Source organism: Coptis chinensis, chromosome 2, assembly GCF_015680905.1.
Source record: "Coptis chinensis isolate HL-2020 chromosome 2, ASM1568090v1, whole genome shotgun sequence".
NCBI lineage: Eukaryota > Viridiplantae > Streptophyta > Magnoliopsida > Ranunculales > Ranunculaceae > Coptis > Coptis chinensis.
In genome coordinates, this window is record NC_141457.1 from 99,242,002 (window position 1) to 99,264,710 (window position 22,709).

The 22,709-nt window shown below is 34.4% G+C and overlaps 2 protein-coding genes across 3 annotated transcripts; both read left to right on the forward strand.

Moving 5' to 3' along the window:
• The first annotated feature begins 8,357 nt into the window (after positions 1-8,357).
• LOC147519528 (patatin-like protein 2) lies at positions 8,358-12,520 on the forward strand. Its single transcript, XM_086591123.1, has 7 exons — positions 8,358-8,631; positions 9,257-9,438; positions 9,698-9,878; positions 10,521-10,682; positions 10,795-11,097; positions 11,954-12,129; positions 12,256-12,520. The coding sequence occupies exons 1-7, from the start codon at positions 8,497-8,499 to the stop codon at positions 12,320-12,322; spliced, it is 1,206 nt and encodes a 401-aa protein (XP_086447249.1). The 5' UTR covers positions 8,358-8,496; the 3' UTR covers positions 12,323-12,520.
• Positions 12,521-18,322: 5,802 nt separating this feature from the next.
• LOC147519529 (patatin-like protein 2) lies at positions 18,323-22,634 on the forward strand. 2 transcript variants are annotated; one of them, XM_086591124.1, is made up of 7 exons: positions 18,323-18,929; positions 19,248-19,432; positions 20,318-20,504; positions 21,081-21,224; positions 21,615-21,920; positions 22,038-22,213; positions 22,327-22,634. In XM_086591124.1, the coding sequence occupies exons 1-7, from the start codon at positions 18,795-18,797 to the stop codon at positions 22,406-22,408; spliced, it is 1,215 nt and encodes a 404-aa protein (XP_086447250.1). In that variant the 5' UTR covers positions 18,323-18,794; the 3' UTR covers positions 22,409-22,634. The 2 variants fall into 2 exon arrangements, with proteins under 2 accessions (XP_086447250.1, XP_086447251.1); XM_086591125.1 differs by lacking the exon at positions 22,327-22,634 and having other exon boundaries at positions 18,577-18,929; positions 22,038-22,218.
• Positions 22,635-22,709: the final 75 nt, after the last annotated feature.

The window sequence follows — 22,709 nt, forward strand, 5'->3', positions numbered from 1 at the left end:
CAGACCACTACTTCTCTTCAACCACACTCAAGTTCATCTGCAGTCACAATCTTGCCCCTTCTCCACAACATTCACATTCTACTAATGCATCCACTCCTCAATCAAATTCTAACTCTCCTTCAAATTCTAATTCTACTAGTCCATCAAATTCATCGTATTCTTCTCCTACTCCTCATGTTCAAGCTCCTATTCAATCTATTTCACAATTTTATCCTGCTACTTCTACTATTCCATTCATTGTTCCCGACAATAATCATTCTATGCATACAAGAGCCAAAGGGGGGATATCAAAACCTAAAATCTTCACTGTCACCAAACATCCAATTCCTAAACTCATTCTAAATGCAACCAGTCCTATTCTTCAAATTCCTACTTGTTACACACAAGCCATCAAAGATCCAGGTTGGCAAAGAACAATGACTGATGAGTATGATGTTCTTATGAGAAATGACACTTGGGACTTGGTACCTTATCATCCTTCTTTTAACCCTGTTGGAAATAAATGGGTTTTTCGAGTGAAATAGAAGCCAAATGGTTCGACTGATAAACTGAAAGCGAGGCTTGTAGCTAAAGGTTTTCATCAAATCTATGACTTTAACTATCATGAAACCTTCAACCTAGTAGCTAAACCAGCTACTATAAGACTAATCATTTCTATTGCTCTTAATCACGGCTGGCCTATTCAGCAATTGGGTGTTAGAAATGCTTTCTTGCACGACCACTTAAAGGAAGACATTTATATGATCTAGCCTCCTGGTTTCACCCATCCTGACAAACGTACGCATCTGTGCAAACTTAAGAAATCCCTTTATGGTCTGAAACAAGCACCAAGAGCTTGGTACCACGCTCTTTACTCTGCACTTTTGCAACTAGATTTCATTCCTTCTCATGCAGACACTTCATTATTCACAAGAAAAGATTCTACATCAGTCACTTATTTTTTAGTATATGTGTATGATATCTTGGTCACTGGGAATTCTCCTAGCTTTATTCATCATGTGATTCATCAGCTTGGTTTATAATTCAGTATGAAGAACCTAGGTCAATCCACACCCCAAATTAGGATTTCTCCCCCACTAGATGAGAAATTAGGTTCCCCCCCCCCCCGAAATACAAATTTGACTTTTTTTTGTGGGTGTATTTTTTTTTTAGGGTGTGGGGTAATACTAGTTAACCCTTGCATTATTTGTTGGGGCTAGAAATAAAAATAACTAATCAAGCCATCTATATGACTCAGTCTAAATACATATCATCATGGATTTGCTGAAGAAATCACATGTGGAGGGTGCCAAGCCTTGTTCTACTCTGGTCTCTGCAGGTCCAAAATTGAATAATGTTGATGGTGACCCTCTTCAAGATCGCCAAGAGTATAGATCACTGGTGGGTGCTCTTCAATATCTTTGCTGGAATCGACCGGATATCTCATTTTCTGTTAATCAAGTGTGCCAGTTCATGCAGTTTCCTAGGACTACACATTTTGCTGTTGTAAAAAGGATTAATCGATACTTGAAAGGCACCATTTCCCATGGTCTTGTTTTTAAGAAGAGTTCCACTTCCATTACTGCATTTTGTGACGCTGATTGGGCAGGCTGCCCTATTGATAGGAGATCAACAAATGTTTTTTGCATCTATTTCGGTTCGAATCCTATCTCTTGGAGTGCTAAGAAACAATCAACAGTCTCAAGGTCCTCTGCTGAATCTGAATATCGAGCTCTAGTTTATACTTGCACTAAGTTACATTGGTTATGTCAGCTCCTACAAGACTTGCATGTTCACTTACCTAAACCTCCAATATTGTGGTGTGACAATATTGGTGCCTTAGCGTTGGCTTCAAATCCAGTTTTCCATGCCCGCACCAAACATATTGAGGTAGATTACCATTATTCAAGAGAATTAGTTATTAGTGGTGCTCTGCTTTTGAAATATATCTGCACTGATGACCAAATTTCAGATACCTTCACTAAAAGCCTCTCTGCAAGCAGGTTCAACTTGTCAAGGTCCAAGCTTTCAGTTGCTTCTCATCCTCAGATTGAGGGTGTAATAGTGTAGTTAGTTATATTTAGCTAAGTGCTAAAATAGATTATTGACAGATCGATGTCACTTTTGTATTGGTAGTTAGTGAAAGAGAGGTGAGATCATTCTATGACAGATGTCATGTTTGTATGCATAGTTAGTGAAATAGCGGTGTGAGTGATTTACTATAAATACGTGTACTGCTGAAACAGAACTAAGTTTTAGACAATAGAAATTTTCATTTTGTTTAGTTGTTCTTCTTCATGAAACTCTCTTTAGCACACTAGTACGGTAGTACCACGAAATATCATGCACATTAAATATCATGAATATCAAGTTACATTTTGAATACTGTAGTATGCACATTAAACGAATACTCGAGTCTGCATGTAGGTGATGGTTGGTTGGTCAAGGTGATTCCACTATGAAATTAAAATGGAAAAAGGAAAAAAATAAATACATAGAAATAGTAGTTACCTCCCAAATGAAAACCACTGTCTGGTAGGTATTATTGTTCATGCTTGCCTTTGATTGGGAGGATATATCTTAAACATCAATCCTTTTATTAGATTTAGGTGTTTCAATCCTCATTGTGCGTCGTTAGGGCAGGAACTTCATTTATTTTATAGTGGAAATATTTGTAATTTATTTTATTCGTTTTGAGATGATCTAAGTTGTTGAATTTTTTAAGTGTAAATGTTATGCTATTAATAGTTAATTGTTTTATTTCACGTTAATATTTGGTGAATTATCTTGTTTGGATTTGGTGTGTATACGTTATGGAGGTTGCATTGTATTAAGGGTTCCGATGGGAGCTCCAAAACAATTATAGAATTGAAATAAGACAAATGATTGATAATGACTGTTCATTTAACTTGTTGAGAATATATGTTTGCATTGTACTAGTGGCGGATATACCTAAGGAACATATGAGGTTTCGAATATGATATGCTATATATATATATGTCAGTCCTATCAGTGTATAAAGGTGACTATCGTGGTCGTGGCTAGAGATATTTGTATGTATTATTATAATGAATTTAGATTATGTAGTTAAGTTTGAATTATTATAAATATTAGATAGTTTCACTCGTTTTAAAATATGTTTTGCAGGATGGTAAGTATACTAACTTTCTTGTAGGGATGACTTACCAAATAAAGATTTTTTAACAAGGTAAACTTATTTTATTTGTTGGTTAACTTTGATAAAAGGACATCTCACATTGTATATATAGAGGAACTAATAGTGTTGATGTAAATTATACAATGTTTTTAGTAGATTTTAGACACGTTAGGGAAACTAATGCCTTCCAAGGGAAGGAACTAAATTGTCTCAAGGCGTAAGGGTTTAACTGTTCTGGCATTCGTCAAGACGGTTAAGTAGCTGAGTTAAGTAATGAGATATATATATTGTTATGATTTCTAGGTTATGACAGGATTTAAGTTTATGAAATGTCGAAAATACAGAGGAGATTTTGTCGAAATTTTTGTAGGATTTTTCTGCCTTTGTATAGTTTGAGTTTTGCTTGGTTGGTCCGTATCATGTCCCGAGTTTCGTAATGATTGTAGATGCCACATGTCTTTGGTATTCAGTCATTATAAAATTTGGGGCGTGACATGTGATGAACTATTGTAAACAAGGAAGATTCATTCATTCATCACGGCTTCAGGTCGGAGTTGCAGGTTATATATTCATTCGAAGACAATAATTGGATCTTTAGCTCAAAGGGTAGAGCACTTGGGATTGTAATGTATTACGTACGTCTCAAGAGATGGTGGTTCAAATCCACTAAGGTCTTTCTATCTTTCCCAATAATGCTTCAAGAACTTGTTGCAATGACTGACTTTCTTACTGGTTCCTATAGGTTGCATTGAAATAAAAATAGAGATCAGTTTGCGGAATCAGTTTTGAGAATATTTAATTGTCCTTCTTTAAATTACAGGGTGGTAGCTTCACACTAAATGTGGCTTCACCTGTGAAAGCAAAAGTTTCAAATAAAAAAGCAATGTCCTAATAGATAAAAGACACAAGTGAACGCTTTGTTGACGCTGAACAAGTCACCTCATGCACCAAAATCACTAGTATGATACAAGGACTAAAACTGAATATAAAAGTATTACCATCGTTAAGATGTGATTTGATAGAAATTGCATTTCTAGAACAACCAATCGTAATTCATATAAAGATTACAGGGAATGATTTTTTCTTTAGTTATTCTTTTGTTTCCTTTAGTTGATGGAAGAAGCACATATGATGGGAGTCAATTATCTCCGATCGATATCATTTGATGGAAATTTAAAACTCATTCGGTTAATATGTCTTTGTAGTATTGTACTCAAAAAACCTGGATAAATCCAATATGGAATATATCGGATATATCTATTTTTTTGTGACCAGTCCAAATTATTTAAAATATCAGAAATATCAGATATATTGGAAACATCGGAAATATATTGGAAATATCGGATTTATATTAAAAAATGGTCAAAAAGTCAAACGATATATATCATAAATATCGGATATATCAATTATCTCGGTGATATAAAATTTTATATTGGAAATTCCGATATATATCGAGAAAAAAAGGATTCTATATTCGGTAGATATATATCAAAAATATCGATATCGGTGTACCAAAATACCGATATATATCAACGATATATCGGATATATCGGCGATATTTTGGTCCATGGTATGATATAGGTGAAAGTGTGAAACCATATACAAAAGTAAGAGTTACTATAATTTTTAAATCTTAAATATTTTAAAAACACAAAAAATAAAAAATTGAAAATTTTATCGCGGCAAATGTTGACAATCAAACAACAACAAATAGTTGCAAATCACAACAAATATCATTTGCCAGAATATCATCAAACAATGACAAATTTAATTATGCCACAAATTATTTGTAATTTTCACGAGGCAAATTCGCCATTAACAAATGGTGACAAAATTTGGGTTCGCAACAGCTCTTATCAAACGTAACCTAAATGCTTAAATTGTGGCTACGAGTCTACAACTTCACATAAATGAAAGTCTTCGTATTCTACTTTGACGTGTCAAACTAAATGTATATGCTCCTGCTACTTCTGTTTTGCCTACCACAATAAATGCATAGCTGCCCATCGTAATCACAAGTATTAAAGGTGTCACAATGCTTAACGTAAACCATGATATGGAGTATGGACTTGACATATAATCCATTAGCTGTTTTTGATCAATTTCCTATCACGACCAATTCTCTTCAAACGACCGGTTTAAGAGTATATCCTACTCGCCTACTCGGATAGATAATAAGACACACTCATCAAGATAATCCAATTCGTTCATCTCATCTGTTATATTTGTGAGAAAATGTTGGCTGCTCCCAAGTCCTTATGAAAGACCAAGAGCATTGTTGATCATCCTTCAAGACCAAAATTAGTACTCGTGTGATTTACGCTCCATCAAGGCCCAAAATTTCGATATCGGTTAATATATTGGTGTACCCAAAAACCGAGATATATCGGATATCTTGGATATATCGGATATCTAAGTTTTTTTGGTGACCAGTTCAAAGTTTCTAAAATCTCGGATATCTCGCCGATATATCTCGGATATATCGGATATTTCAGAAATTTCAATATTAAGTTATTAACAATTGGTAAAAAAATCAACTGATATATATCGATTATCTCGGAAATATCAATTATATCGGCGATATAAATTTTCATATCGGAAATTTCGATATATCTCGGAAAAAAAAGATTCAATATTCGGTGGATATATGTCGGAAATATCGATATCGGTGTACCAATTTACTGAGATATATCGGCGAGATATCGGATATCTCGGCGATATTTTGGGCCATGCGCTCCATGTGTCCAAATTAAATCTAGCCAAAGTACTAAAATGGTTTTCATAGGTCAGTATGCAGAGGTGACACTTGAGTTGGCACTTAGTCACTTAGAGTTGATATAAAGCTTACTAATACCGTTACCGATTTAGTTTCCAAGTACCTCGAATCATTCCTCAGAAAAGTTACATAAATTTTGAACGTAAACAATTACAAATTATACTTAATGGAAAAGAGGAAATCAGGAATACAGTTTTTTGAAGCCATACTTAATTACTTATCAATCATCATCAACTTCCTAGATCCGACCGCTTTAGCATTATGTTCAAAGGTGTACTTACAAATTACAACTCACTCTCCAGGCTCCACGACTCCACCACTTCAGCATTCAAATTTGTGTGGCGGAGGAAAACATTTTCCATAGCAAAAGTCCTGCATGTTCCTTACTTCTTTATTCCACGAAGGCCCAATTTTTATGGAACTTAATTATGGAACAAAAACCAAGTAGTAACTGCGCGCCTCACTGAAGTTCTGGGAACATGGCATGGCATATACATCACTAGAAGTGCCAAATTCGAGATTGTCGATCCACCTAGGTACCTAGATACAAACAAGGCCCAAAATATCGATATCGATGAATATATCGGTGTATCCAAAAACCGATATATATCGGATATATCCATTTTTTAGTGACCAGTTCAAACTATTTAAAATATCGGATATATTATATATATCGGAAATATCGGAAATATATTGAAAATATCGGATTTATATTAAAAAATGGTTAAAAAGTCAACCGATATATATCATAAATATCAATTATATCGGCGATATAAAGTTTTATATCAGAAATTCTGATATATATCGGAAAAAAAAGAATTCTATATTCGGTGGATATATGTCAAAAATATCGATATCGGTGTATCAAAATACCGATATATATCGGCGATATTTTGGTCCATGGATACAAACATCCAAATCATAGACTCAATCATATGTCAAAATCATTGTATAATACTTTAAGTCAAGGCACATACCCTTTAAGTCTTTTATCCAGAGGTCGTCACCAAGTAAATGAGTTTAAGTGGTTTTAACGGGCTTTGGACTCACTAAACTGCCATATCACAATTTGTGAAATACAAAGTTAGCCGTCAAATAGGACCATATGCCCCCACATCAAGTCTTTTTATTAGATAGATGATCAAACGATTTTAATTATCGTTCAATATGTCAAAGACTGCTTCTACTCAAACTCTCTTGGGACTCCATTTCTTACGTGGCATACAAATCACACTTTCTCTTTTCAAAAGTAAAAAAACAAACATAGAAACAAAATAATAACTAATAACTTACCTAATTAAATAACTAAAATCATAAATAATAACAAATGAATAAAAAACTTACCAATATTTTCACAAACAAGTAAATAAATAAATAAAGAACCAATCTTAATTACTTAATGCAAAAAAAAAAAAAAACTTGAATAAGGTTAATTAATTTTCTTTTCTAGTGCATCCCCATCTTTAGTCACACCATTTTCATATTCAAAATATTAATTCATCTTCCATCATCTTTCTTTATACGTTTGTTCAAGTCAATAAATAGAGAACATACAATTTTTTTTTTCTCTATTCAAAACTAATATAAACTAAAGACATAGGAAAATAATTTTATAAAAAAAAAAAGGTGTGCTACATGTGAAAAAAAAGGGACGGAAGTGAAACAGAACCAAGCTTTGCAAAACGTGATAAAAAGTAGAATTTTGTAACAAGAAAGAGATAGGGGATTGATAATGAGTAAAGTGATGTTTTTGGGTGTTGGGTTTTTTTGGACAATATATGTAAGTTTTTTGTTATTTATTTGTTACTATATTGAGTTTTAGCTAATTAATTGGGTAAGTTATATATATATTTATTTTTGGAAAGAGAAATATAATTTGGATACCACTTAAAATATAGAGTCCATAGGGAGTTTATTAAGGGAGTCTAAATAGATTTTTTGCATGTCAAAATCATCATAAAATGCTTATTTGGTATTATCGAATGATTTCTATTAAGAAAACGCGGTGGTCAAACTTACAATTCAACTTGTCAGAATCTTTCTTTTTTGATCATGCAACAACACTAATCTTCCACAATGTGGTTGACTTAGCCGGTCGTCGAATCACAAGTGCATATTATGGCGGAATATGATTTAACTTCTTGACTTCTTCAGCGAGAGGAGGCAGGTGTAATATGAATTGAAGAATATAATTGAAGTCAAGATATACAAAGGGAGAATTCATAAGCCAAATCTGAAGGTTTTATAATTTGGACTTGTTTAACACGGGCTGAACCGCTGAGGTGGCTTACTTAGGTACGAAACCAAAAAATGATCCAACAAAAATCCAAGCTTGCTAAAGGACAATCTAATTTTCAACGCAAAACTCAAAACAACCAGCTAATTAAGAACTTTCCCTCTTTAGCTTCAGGTTCCGGCCTATATAAGCATCTCTTGCATGCCCATTTCAATCTAACATAACTACTACAGTCTTATAAGAACAACAGTTCTCTTCATTGGAATACTCTATCAGAGTCCTTCATTGCTTTCTTTAAGCTGTTCTTATCCATCAATTATAAGTTTTCCTTCACCTATTGTCCATATAATGCAGAAATCACAATCCCTTCTGTTACAACCCCCAACGTATGGAAATCTAGTTACAATTCTTAGTATTGATGGAGGTGGTATAAGAGGAATCATTCCAGGAACTATTCTTGCTTTCCTAGAGTCTGAACTCCAGGTACAGTAGTATCTATCTAGCTACATGCATGCATGCTAATTTCTTAATTACTTAAAAGAGATGAGTATTAAGTATAACTGTATAAGCCTGACCTCATAGGCCTGGCAAAACCACTGGTATATCACCATCATATCCCACCTGTAGACCGGCCTCCTCCTGTGTTTCCTTTTTTTTCCCCCAAGTATACACAACTTATTCTCAAAAGGAAATTATATATTGTTTTTTGGTAACTCAAAACGAAATTATATTGAACATATCAAGCTATAAGTGTTATTTGCGTGCGAATTCTAAAACTTTAAATACAGTTGTATATCATTATGTAGATTTTCGTGACAAGCAAAATTTAAATAGTTATACCTTTTAGTTTTCCAAATTAAAACACAAAAAAAAATGTCTTTTAAGTACAGTAGTGCTACAATACTTGTTCTTTTTGAAAGTGTTGTTCCTTGTTGGATTCCCCTGTTCGATCGCATCCCTCATCTGTGCAAACTAAAAGAAAACAACAACATGCATGCTATATTGCTGATGTATTTAGCCATGTTATAGTTGTAAATAATCTTCTAGGAGTTTACAATAGTAAGATATCTTTTTCTCACTTGCTTTGATTGCATTTTGGTTAATGTAGAAGCTTGATGGAGAAGATGCAAGACTTGCAGATTACTTCGATGTAATGGCAGGAACAAGCACTGGTGGACTTGTGACAGCCATGTTAACTGCACCAAATGAAAATAACCGCCCTATATATGCTGCCAAAGATATCGCTCGGTTCTACCTTGAGAACTGCCCACAAATTTTTCCACAAAGAAGGTACCAAAAGTACAATCAAAATTGCCTAATGCACTTTTAGTATCATAGTATGCAATGGTTTCGGATTTTTCGACGTACGTGAGATTAATTCGCCATTGGCCTCACATTTACATAAAAAGTTCACGTCACAATTCAAGAATGTTGTCCGTTGATTTTGCGAATTGATTCTCAAAAAACATTAGCTTGCATAGTTATTTGTTCAGGCAAATGAATAGGTACGTAATTGATGATAATTTATATTGTTATTTTTTTATAACAGCGGGTTTCCTTTGACAAAACTATACACAACTGCGACCGCTCCAAAATATGATGGAAAATATCTTCGTAGCCTTCTAGGGCGAGAATTAGGAGAGACGAGGTTGAACCAGACCTTGACGAATGTAGTTATTCCTGCTTTTGATATTAAGCGACTTCAGCCAACTATCTTCTCAAGCTATGAGGTAATTATTCCTCTCTTTCTTCCACACACGCATCACACACAATTAGAGATTTCAGTCATTTCACTAAGAATATCTTGTCATGTTCCAGAACAGAGAAAATTCATTTTCCACAAACGATTCTTTATATTGAAATTTCAATGATGGCTGAATAATAGTCGAATATTCTTCTCAATAGGCCATATTTTATTGGTTCCACAGACTTTGGATGTCGAGTTCTGGACTCCAAGATAGTTCCTGCTACATAACACGCGTTTATGGTCTTTTTTTCAACATTCCCTAACCTATGCGCTACGGCGCTACCTATATTTTACCAACTATTTTTCTTACTTAAGTAAACTATGTAGGAAACTGAGTCAGAAACTTTTGTTAACAAACAATTAAACTTCTGCTACTTGTTTAATCAAATAAAGACTTAACAACACTATAATCAGAGACCCAATCATCATTAATTATCTCTTATTTTTTAATCGGTACCATCTGTATTTATTAAGTGCTATCAACTTCTATCAGTTATTAGTGATGTTAATATTCCTTTTAGAATACAATGAATAAAATAACACTTTATTCTTATGTGAATTTGAAATGGATTAGTAACGATAAATTAGTCGTCGTAATATATATGATCATATTGTACTAATGCAGGTGAAAACACATCCTACCTTGGATGCCCGTCTATACGACATATGCATTGGCACCTCTGCTGCGCCAACTTACCTTCCCGCACATTCCTTTGTAAACACAGATGAACAAGGGAATTCCGACGAGTTTAACCTTGTGGATGGTGCCGTAGCTGCTAATAATCCGGTAATATATACAGAACATGAATCAGTAATATAGAGTATTAATCAGTGCAAAAAGAAAGTTATGTTGCTAAAAACTACTTTGTAACATTTTACATCATGTGCTTATTTGCCAGGCTTTGGTTGCCCTCACTGAAGTGACCAAGCAAATTTTCACTGAGAATTCAGATTTCTTCCCAATTAAGCCAATGGACTATGGTCGATTTCTTGTTATATCGCTAGGCACTGGTGCAGCAAAGTCTGACGAGAAGTACAATGCTGTTATGGCAGCCAAGTGGGGAGTTTTAGGTTGGCTCACTGCTGGTGGTTCAACTCCATTAGTTGACGTGTTCACTCAATCTAGCGCAGATATGGTTGATTACCACCTTTCTGTTGTTTTCCAAGCTCTGAAGTCAGAAGCCAATTACCTAAGAATTCAGGTACACATTAATAGTGATGGTGAAGTTGTTCAGATACATATATGAGTCCGGTTATGCAATAACCGGTTACTGGGATCCCAACCCAGTAACCGTGCGAAATCAGATGCCATGTGTCCTAGCTGCTAACGGCAAGTTAAACACGTTTTTCTTTTTCTTTTTTTCCATTTTTCAACAATAAAAGATAAAAAAACCAACGAATAAGAAAACCACACTTCGTCTGCCTCCTCCTCCAAAATCTCACATCCTTTCTCTAGAAAAAAAATATATACGAAAATGAAAACAAAATCGTGTTTGTTTTGAGAGAGAATCTGTTTTGTTCTAAATTATTCATAATGTTTTTTTAGAGGGAAAGATCAAATACTTGAACAACACAAACATCTTTGTCCACTGTATGTTAGTATATATTTGACAACAACCAAGAAACATATCAAAATCATCAACCAGATCGTGTGTTTTTTTCTCAACTAATCTCTTGTTACATACCCACAAGACCACAATTTCTTTTATTTTTCTTTTTCGATTCTTTTTTTTTCCGTAAGAATCTTGGGTGTGGGGGGATTATTTAGAGGCCGAGGAAAACGAGTTGTGGAGCGTGGGAGGTGGTCAGCTTCCTTGGGTTTTTTTTAGTTTGTGAGTTTTTTGTGTTTAAAATAGAAAAAACTGAAAAAAGAAATGTAAAATGAACAAGAAAACGCAGGTTAACTTCTGTTAGCCTTAGATTTTACACGGTTACTGGGTTGGGATCCCAGTAATCGGTTATTGCATAGCCGGACTCTACATATATACTATGTAAGAATTTTTATTGAGCCATGCACCATTTAGTGAGTACTCAATTGCATCTATGTTCTAAATTCAGGAGGACACATTGGTCGGCATGGAATCTTCGGTTGATGGCGCAACAAAAGAGAACTTAGACAATCTTGTACTAGTTGGGGAAAAGCTATTGAAGAAACCAGTTTCAAGGGTGAACTTGAGAACAGGTCTCGCAGAGCCTGTGAAAAATGGTGGCACTAATGAGGAGTCTCTCACAAAGTAAATATATGCATTTCTCAAAATTTACTCTCAGAGATAGATTAGACATCCATAGTAGTAGTAAGGTACATATACAAGAGTGTCTGTGTTAGAGTACTCATTATTGTTTTCTAATGGTGTTTACAGGTTTGCCAAAATGCTTTCAAATGAAAGAAAACTCCGGGATATGAGATCACCACGCACTAAATCCTAGATTATCTGAAGCATGTTCGAGTACGAGTGGAGCTGTGGAAATGTTCATGTATTTAGGAGATTGGATTAATTCTGTTAATTCTTTGTCATGTTCCTATTGCAATGTAATTCATTTAATTCTATGTAAGCTAAGTGAAATGTACGTGTAACGTCTAATTCATTAATTATTTTTACATGAAATAAAGTTTGATTTGTTATCTTTCTCTTCGTCATCAAGATCAATGATATAAAACCTACATAATATATTTTTCAATTCTACATAGGGCATTTATTTTTTTGGCAAGCCTGTTTTAAATGAGATCGGTAACTCTGTGATGTTGACGGAATAAGCCCCAGACCTCTGGTATCATCACCCAAAGATTTTACCGACTTTATTAGTGGGCACCTGTTTATAGGGCCTTGCTCAATCTAAGGGTGCATTTTCTTGAGTGCTGTAAATCTGCAACAAAATGGTTGTTTTTGGCATTCCTGATCAGTTCCAGACAAGATCATTAAATAACTCCTTAGGGTTTTCTTCTATACGCAGAATGGATTAATCTGGGAATTAATGATATAAGATTCTAATACCTTTATGTTTATTGAGCGACATTGAGGCAATGCTCTGGCTAGGAATTGTTTCATTTGCATGGGCTTAATCTGATTCAAACTTCATTGGGTATTTATCTTACATTGTATCTTCTTACTAAATATTGGAGGCCTACACAGGACTCTCACAAATGTAAACTGTAAGTTTTCTTTTGCTCAATACAATTACCTTTTTAAGCCAAAAAAAAAATATATATATATATTTATCTATAGTTTTACGTCAAGACCTTTAGTTTGGGCTTCAGGCTTGGGCTCGGTCGTCATGCACAACCAATGTTCACTTTTTGTAGAAGGAAATTGCTTTTATGACAGTGTCAATAAGACCAGGCTCATTAGCCATGCTTACTGAAAATCTTGAGTAGTTGTGAACAATTCCTGCATCAGTCGTTTACAATTTCAAATCCGTTCCAAAATTTCTCAAAATCTCAAAGCAATTTGTTCTTTCCAATTTTCCATATCACTAATTAGCTCCCCGCCACCTTAATAATTAAAGCTATCATTTTCACTCCCCACCTCTTTTAGTCTTTAGCATTAAAAAAAGACCTTAGAGTCAATTATTTTGGACTATTCCACATGGGCGGCTCTTGATTCTCGAATGGTCCTGTGCAAAAATGGACAACCTATCCCTTTCTCAAATTTTGTTTTGGAGCACTCCTATAATTAAATTAACTTTCTTGGGACTCTATTTCCTATGTGGCATCCAAATCCCACTTTCTCTTTCTAAAAATAAAAAAACAAACATAGAAATAAAATAATAACTAATAACTTACCTAATTAAATAACTAAAACCGTAAATAGTAACAAATAAATAAATAAAAAATTTCCACAAACAAAAAAAAATTAAAGAAAAAAAACAATCTTACTTAACGCAAACAAATAATAATTGAATAATGTTAATTAATTTTCTTTTCTACTGCATATCTTTCTTAAGTCGCACAATAGGGTGGGAATTTGGCCCTAACGATCCTAACCCGGCCCTGACCGACCCAACCCTAAGCCCTATAAAGCCCTTACAACTAAAGCCCTCACAGAATTTAGGGTAGGGCCTAACCCTAATTTCTAATGCCTTTAAAAAGTAGGTCGGCTAAGGTTCAAACATAAAGGCCTAACCCTAACTAAGCCCTAACCAAGCCCAGTTATAATTTATTTTATAAAATCAACAACTAAAACTATCCAACTCAGCATTACATATTTTCAATTAAAATAACACTATCATTTGTAATTTATCACTTACAGGTATGGGTCTTACAATAATAACTTGTCTTTATATCATAAAACTTGTAAACCTAATTGTTTCTATCTCACAACTCACGACACCTCACAACTCCCCCGACTAACCTAAATAACAATAACAATAATGAGCGGGCACCAAATTTAATGAAAAATAGGTTGACGTTAGTAAAACTTATTCCATACTCTTATTTGAATTGTCTTTGCGTTCTTCAATATTAAATGTAATTTTAGTGAGATTTGAAAGTACAAGAAATAACGGATTTATGTCGGTGAAAAGCTCATTCCAAAATGTCTCTTGTGATTTTAAGCTGTAATTTTGAAATATAAATATGAGTCATTATATATCTTGAGTTTATTAGATCATGGATATGTATTTTAAATTGTTGAACTTATTAAAATTATTACTTAGATTGGTTGTTATTCAAATTTCAAAGTGGTGGGACTTTTGAGTTTGCAAATCTTTGAATTTTTTTTGTAATATAAATGAGTTTTACAAAATGATGCAATAAAAAAAGAAGAAAATATATAGCCCATTGGACCCCGGCCCTAAATTGTTAAAGAGGGCTTAGGGTAGGGTCGAGCTCTGAAATTTAGATTTATGACCCTACCGACCCAGGCCCTATGGGGACTTTAGGGCCGGACTGGCTCGGCCCTAATAACTGAAAGGCTTTAAATGTTTAGGGCCGGACTAGCCCGACCCGGCCCATTGCCCACCCTTATCGCACAATGTTCATGTTCAAAACATTCATCTTCCATCATCTTTCTTTATACATTTGTTCAAATCAATAAATAAAAGAACAGAACAAAAAAAAAAAAAAAAAATCTTCATTCAAAATTAATATAAACTAAATTGATAAAAAGTAAAACTTTGTAACAAAATAGATAGAGAGATGATTGATAATAAAGATGGTGAATTTTTGAGGCGGTTGGTTTTTGTTGGGCGTTGGTTTTTTCTTTCCTTTTTTGTTTGATGAAATATAGATAAGTTTTTTATTATTTATTTGTTATTATATTGAGTTCTAGCTAATTATTTGGGTAAGTTATTAGTTATTTATTTGTTTATATTTTTGTTTTTTATTTTTGAAAAGAGAAATATAATTTGGATGTCTAAATAATTTTTTGTTGAGCTGTTTTTTAGTTTTGTTTTTCAATAATCATATGCCCGTTTGGCTTCCTATTTTATGTTTAACATTTTCACTCAACTCCTCATTTATTGGCTAAACAAAAATGAATTCCTATCCTATAAGTGGAGCTTAACTAGAAATTTATCAAGAGAGAGAAATTTTGAGTTTAGAAGTTAGATTTTAGGAATTTTATATCTCATAATTAGTTTTTCCGTACTGGACAACAAATTATGGAACCCTGGCACTCACCTCAAAGATGCCCATATTAATCCACAATTCCACACTCAACTTTTTCAATGACGCAAATTCTTAATAAATTACTCTTAGGAAAGGGAAATTCGTCTAGTAGTCCTTGTTTTTAGTCCATTCGCGCATATTACTTTTTTGTGTAATTTTTAGTCGCACATCCTTCACCTACCAAAGAATCGTGAAAAGATAAGTCATGCATAAGCAAATTTGTTGATGAAAAAAAACATGTACCACCCACCTAATTATAGACACTTCAGGCTTCAATTCAGTGGCTTCAGAATTCAGATAAGTGTTGAACAAGTGGACAAGTGGACAATATGGCGCACAAGTATACCGGAGTAACAAACAAAAGAAACTCGCACACCTTACATTCGCACGATCTGTATTCTCTATGTAAACTGTGATTGTCTTTACTGCTGGTGATACTTTTTCCCCACATCAATTTTACTGAGCATTTTGGGCACGCTGAGCATGAAATCTACGGTGTGCTACATGTTTATACGTACAAAAAATTATTACATATAATATCTACCATACAATTTCGTCTTTTTGCAGATAAAGATATAAATGCTGAACTATAGACTTATCCCAGTAGAATGGAGCCTGGTTTTGTTATTCTAAAATACTGTGTCCTAGCTGTCCAGACTCAGTGTGTACCGTTGGTTTGCATTGAAATACACACGGACATTTGTGTGTAAATCTCGAGGCATTATATAAGCGGTTGTGATCTATTTTGGATAGCTGGGCAACAAACTTTGGGACAGCATAGTTCAGTAGAATGATGCGTAGATGGAGCACAATTCGATTAAAATATAGAATCACCCTAATAGTCTGATTTCATGACCTGGTAGTCTAAATTATGGGTTTGGTAACTCTAAATTATGGGTTTGGGTAGATAATCTAAATTATGGGTTTGGTAACTCTAAATTATGGGTTTGGGTAGATAATCTAAATTATGGGTTTGGTAACTTTCAGAATCTCACATACAAGTGAAGGCAGCCCATGTTTAAAAGGTCGCAGAAAAATGTAAATAAAGATCAGTTAAGGGAATTGAGACGGAGTACAAATGACATATACTAAAGCTATTGAGACGGAGTACAAACTCAATAGTTGATAAAAAGTCATAAGAAGATACTAAATACCATATACATGTGCAGATGCAAAAGAAGACATGGCTTAATATGTTTCACTTCCACTGGGTACACATATATTATATAGTAATTTATAGTAATTTTCTCCTAAAATTCTATGTATGGTAGGTAACTGATCTGGTACATGTGCTTATGCCCTCATAGAGAAAAGGTCCACATTAGCCATCCAAAAATCAGAGTAGTTAGCAGACGGAAGCAAGCATTTGTTGTGAAGTTTCACAATCTACAAATATAAGATGATAAACATTTAATCAGTACGTAAATATCACCATAAATATAGTTCATGATCAAATGCCATTTTCATTCATTAATCGTCGTCTATAATTCAGGCGCTTTCGTTCTCGTAGTTGGGACATTTGCTCTGCTGTCATTTCGGCCATTTGCCGTCTATAACGGATACGACAACGTTCTCTATCATAAGGCAACTGATCTTTACTCTTATTAAGATTTCGTCTTCGCTCATAAAAGCGTCTCCGCTCATGTTGCTCATCAATTAATCTTCTACTTGATAGAGGACAATGGCCAATGTATTTCGCAACATCGGTCGACATGATGACACCTGCTGGAGAACGAATATACATTAATAAATACAATAATGAAATATTTCAACAATATAGAGATAGTAATTTCAGACATGATGAATTAAAAATAAAAATAAATAAATAAATAAAATGTAAAGAGCGAGTTCACGAACCGCTTCTAAACTAAAAGAAAAATTATTGAACTTAAATACTCATCAGCTTGATGATTATAGTAGAAATAGAATCAGCAAATGTGAAAAGAGCAATACTATACCAATAGCAAGAGTTTGGATTATTTATATGAGCAGATGGAATGAGTTGATATAAAAATCACTCAAAGATGAAGTATTACACTATATTCAATTGAAATTAATCCGTGGGAAATTGGGAATTTGAAAGATATGCGTGAATAGAGATGGAAAATTGGAGCTTGAAGAATCTGGAATAGGTTGTGGACCATCCATAAAGCCCATCAGAAAAGAAATAATCACACATTGAAAGACATCTATGCCTTTATTTAACATCATATATTACAATTAGATACAATACAGGAGTCCATAAATATCAGAATTAAGGATAAAATAGGAAATGAAAAAATCCTTGCGATGAAACGGAACTATTAGGCGGGGAGTTTATATATATATATATACTAGGATATGCCCGTGCCTACTACCATGAGACCTCGGCACAAGCGACATTACCCCAACAACTCATCATACCGCCGTCATGGCGCATACTACATCTTAAAGCGTAAAATATTCTAAGAGCCAAATAAACAACTCAATTTATAAATACGTTATGCAAGGCCATCCCATTACCCATTATCTATAAGCCCAAATCAATTGGAGTATTAGCAGGTTTATGAAATTTGGCCAACAATTTATAAGTTCAATTTTTAATTGTTGATTTTTGGTTGATTTTTGGATAGATCCCATAAGTATTGATTTACACTTAACAAAATTACACAAACTCTCTAAACACTTGGATCTTACGCCACAACTTAGAAAAACCGATAGGCCAAGATTGGATCGGATAGATCTCGCTCTACACTATTATTTTTTTTATTATATATATATATATATATATATATATATATATATATATATAGGTGAAAGATATGAATCTCCAGCATTATGGACATACCCCGATAATAATAGAGCAATTATGGCTTCGAACATGTATGACAAACTAGTAAGTAAGTGATATGCGTCACCCATCCACATATGCGAGGAGGCTAAATAAACGCGTCAGTGAAAAGGCCAAATTTGAGGGTTTTGGATAAGTTGGTTTCGCCTCGGTACAATACACGGGCTTTTGATCATCAAATAATTGATTGGAACACTTCCAAGCAAGTAGTTGTTGAAGCAGTACTAGAAACATATTTTCCAAGTCAAACGACTTTAGCAATTGGTTGAGAGTTGAACAAGAACAGTTTCCCTCTTAGGCCTATATATAAGTTTCACTTCATCACTTGGTCACCACAGAGCTTCAGAACTCAGTTGTTACTTAACTCTCTTCACAGATTACAGTGTTAGCTAAATTCTTTGTAGCTATCTGTAGCCTTTCTTGTTCATTGGGACGTTGGGTTATATATCGCAGAATCAGTCCTAATGAAAAAAACAAATTCCCTCCATTTACAACCCGCAAGGTACGGAAATCGAGTGTCAATTCTCAGTATTGATGGAGGTGGAATTAAAGGGATTATTCCAGGAACTATACTTGCCTTCCTAGAGTCACAACTCCAGGTACAATATATAAGATATATATGCTTTGCCTGCGGACTTGTAATCGATGAATTCTGTAAATTAAATGTATACTTGAACGTATGTGTTATTTGAGCATTCTTATAAGTGATTGTGGTTAATTCCCTTAGACAGAAGCGCCGAGGTACTCGTTTAAAAGACAAGGTTATATAGTAGCCGTACGTCCTGTACTTGTATGCCTACGTCTATAGACTATATACACTATAATGTCTCGAATGTAACATAGATTGGCAATCTAGCTATTTGGGTTTTTTCTTGTCAATCTGTTTCAAGTTTTGAGGATTTTGCATGTTGGTGTAGAAACTGGATGGGAATCCGGATGCAAGACTTGCAGATTACTTTGATGTAATAGCAGGAACAAGCACTGGTGGACTTGTGACGGGTATGCTAACTGCACCAAATGAAAACCAGCGCCCTCTGTTTGCTGCCAAAGATATCACTCCATTCTACCTTGAGCACTGCCCAAAAATATTCCCTCAAAATAGGTACTACTGACGATAAGTAATCAAGTAGTTCAGTTTATTTTTCAATTCATGGGTCTTTCAAAAATAAAGCACGCGGAACCTGGACATACAACTTGACGTCATAGCTCGCCCAAGCTAATTACATCATGTCTGGAAAAAAATTAGATTGATTAGAACAATAATTGACAGATATATATGCATGTACTAGATGCTATAATTGTCTATTGAAGTATATGAACAGCTAATTGTAATATCTAGTAATCGAAAAACAGTAATAATAAAGCAGGTAAAACTTATCACTGAGGATTGTGCTCGGCACAATTTCCTTAAGACGAAAAAACGGTCGGTATGGTTCTCTCAGATAAGTGTATGAGCGTGTCACCAGCCAATGACCAGCTCTGCAGGAACCCTCAGCATACTCCAGACAAGTTTTAAAACAGAGAAAAATAATGTTGTGTTTTCGTATCTGTAAAACAGGAGAGACCTTTGTTACGCAACTTCAGGCTATTGCCTTTATGGTTTGACTTGAATCAAGGAAAGATTTTGTAACTGTTACAGTTTTGGAAAGAAGACCAAAAACAAGCCCAGTACTCGCACCCACGCGAAGCCCAATTGGGTGGATTTGCACCCCCCCCTGCGCGCGACGTGTGTGGGCACACGCGCACTAAGGTTTTCTGGAGCTCCCGCCTTGTGTGCGCGCGAGCACCTCCTTATATCTCTCTACACTATCCCTCCATAAGGACACAACCAATATAAACTTAAGAGTCTTAAGTTTAGTAACCAATGTGGGACTAAAGCCCCCCACATTAGAGTGTAGTAGATACAAAAGGTCATGGGTTCAAACCCATGAGGACACAAATTCATTCACATTTCCAACACTAATTAATCTTTCCCATTTTATATCAGCGGTCTGTTTTCTTCAGTAAGAAACTTGTTTACATCTGCAACGGGACCAAAATATGATGGAAAGTATCTTCACAAGCTTGTGCGGGACACATTAAAGGCTACCAAGTTGCACGAGACTTTGACGAAGGTAGTCATTCCTAGTTTTGATATTAAACGACTCCAGCCAACCATCTTTTCTAGCTACGAGGTACTCTCTCTCTTCTATCTTTCTCTATTAATTCTCGATGAATTTTAGTGTTCATTGTTTGTTATAGACATAAATCCAAGTTTGTTACGGTGATTGTACATAATCAATTCGCAGATAATTGAGTGTTTTGGAAGTTTGGAGTTAATTTTTGTGTAGTGATACTCTTGATCTGCTAAGCAAATCAATTTTGGTAGACATATTATTCCCTAATAATAAAAAGAGTTAACTGGTATTACCCTCTACTAGATTCCTAATTGGTAGGGATAATACTCGTTAACTCTAATAAAAAAAACGTAGGGCTCACTCTTGAACTGTAGAAAATTCATGTTCTAGAATTAAGAAATAGAGATGTTTCCCTAAAGTGAATGGTTGAAAACTGAAGAAGCCATATTGCTGGACTAATACTTTATGTTTAAACACGCATGAGCTGTTCCATTACTGTTTAGGCATATAGTGAACAGTACTACTTTCTTCTTTTATTTGAGTAATTCTTTTGGTAATGCACTAGCTAGTAACAATATTGCAGAAGTGAACCAGAGACCATTGCGATTTGACGTTATTAATTTACTACTGTAGGTGAAGATAGATCCGGATCTGGATGCTAAACTATCCGACATTTGCATTGGCACGTCTGCGGCGCCAACTTACCTCCCTGCCTACCATTTCAAAAATGGGCGGGACTTCGACCTTGTGGACGGTGCTGTAGCTGCTAATAATCCGGTAAAACATATAAAATACAACAAAGATATCCTAAATGCATATCCAAATTTATCATAAATGAATAGTACACCAATTAGTAGATAGTAATTTGAAACTTTGAAAACTATATATGCATTTCAAAAACGGACTTTCACATTGAACTAAGGGATGAGATAGAGATAATTTATCTATTATGAATTTTTGTAAAGATGATCTTTATGGTTAGTAGATCATATCTACAAAATATTAGATTTAAATTCATTTTGTAGGTGAAGTTATAGATTGTTTTAGATTTGATACTTATTTTAAAATCTTTTTAAGAACCTATATATTATGTTATATTATATATTTTTATATATTATTATTATTATTATACTTCTCAATTCTAATATATATTGAATGTTATTTCAGGCTTTGGTTGCCCTCAGTGAAGTGACCAATGATATTTACAGTCATGACGATCCAGATTTCTTCGAAATTAGTCCAACGGACTATGGTCGATTTCTTATTATATCGTTAGGGACTGGCTCAGCAAAGACTGCAGAGAAATACAATGCTGATGCGGCATCCAAGTGGGGGGTTTTGGGTTGGCTTACTGCTAATAGTTCAACTCCAATAATTGATTGTTTCACTCAATCGAGTGCCGACATGGTTGATTTCCACCTTTACGTGGCTTTCAAAGCTCTTAAATCTGAAGGCAATTATCTAAGAATTCAGGTAATACATGTATAGAGTTAGGATGAAACTAAGTTCTCTTTGACGGTGAATTTAACTGTATCGAATTACCTATTATTGTTACTAATTTTCACCTTGGCGTGAATCATTTAACACTAGGAGGACACAATGAGCGACTTAGAATCTTCGCTTGATAATGCGACAAAAGAGAACTTGGAGAATCTTGTACAAATTGGGGAAAAGTTGTTAAAGAAACCAGTTTCAAGGATAAACTTGGTAACAGGTCTCTCAGAACCTGTGGCTAATGGTGGCACCAATGAAGAGGCTCTCATAAAGTAAATATATGCACATTCCTATTACTCTTGAAAGACAAATAAATTAATCAATATATATATATATTAAAAATCTGTTTTGTAGTACTAATTGTTGTTTCTATTCATGTGTACAGGTTTGCAGAACTACTATCGAAAGAAAGAAAACTCCGGGAGATCAGATCACCACATACTCAAACACCAAATCGCTCAAACTAGAGGTGTCATGCTTGATGGTGTTCGAGTAGTTAGTTCTTTTCGAAAGAAGAGTCGATCTTCTTATCGTGACTAGAGCTACATACTATCCATTAAAAATTAATTCCAGTTTATCTTCAAGATTTAAAGCAGGATATTTTTTCTTGTTAGAGAAGTCCGTTCCTCGTGAGATTAACTTATGCAGTAATTCTTGAGTTGAATAGAATTATAGCATCTCACCTTTTGGCAATTAAGTTGTTCAGAGGTATAGGCAAAGATAATTAAACTGTTTTCCAATATCCTACCTACATTAATATCCGTTCTT

What these genes read in the sequence shown, in the direction of transcription:
- LOC147519528 (XM_086591123.1), top strand. Translation starts at nt 8,497, where the DNA reads ATGCAGAAATCACAATCCCTTCTGTTACAACCCCCAACGTATGGAAAT. An exon ending in CAAATTTTTCCACAAAGAAG is followed by an intron (nt 9,439 to 9,697) that starts GTACCAAAAGTA and finishes TTTTTATAACAG; the next exon opens with CGGGTTTCCTTTGACAAAAC. An exon ending in AATGAGGAGTCTCTCACAAA is followed by an intron (nt 12,130 to 12,255) that starts GTAAATATATGC and finishes TGGTGTTTACAG; the next exon opens with GTTTGCCAAAATGCTTTCAA.
- LOC147519529 (XM_086591124.1), top strand. Translation starts at nt 18,795, where the DNA reads ATGAAAAAAACAAATTCCCTCCATTTACAACCCGCAAGGTACGGAAAT. An exon ending in TCCTAGAGTCACAACTCCAG is followed by an intron (nt 18,930 to 19,247) that starts GTACAATATATA and finishes ATGTTGGTGTAG; the next exon opens with AAACTGGATGGGAATCCGGA. An exon ending in AAAATATTCCCTCAAAATAG is followed by an intron (nt 19,433 to 20,317) that starts GTACTACTGACG and finishes ATTTTATATCAG; the next exon opens with CGGTCTGTTTTCTTCAGTAA.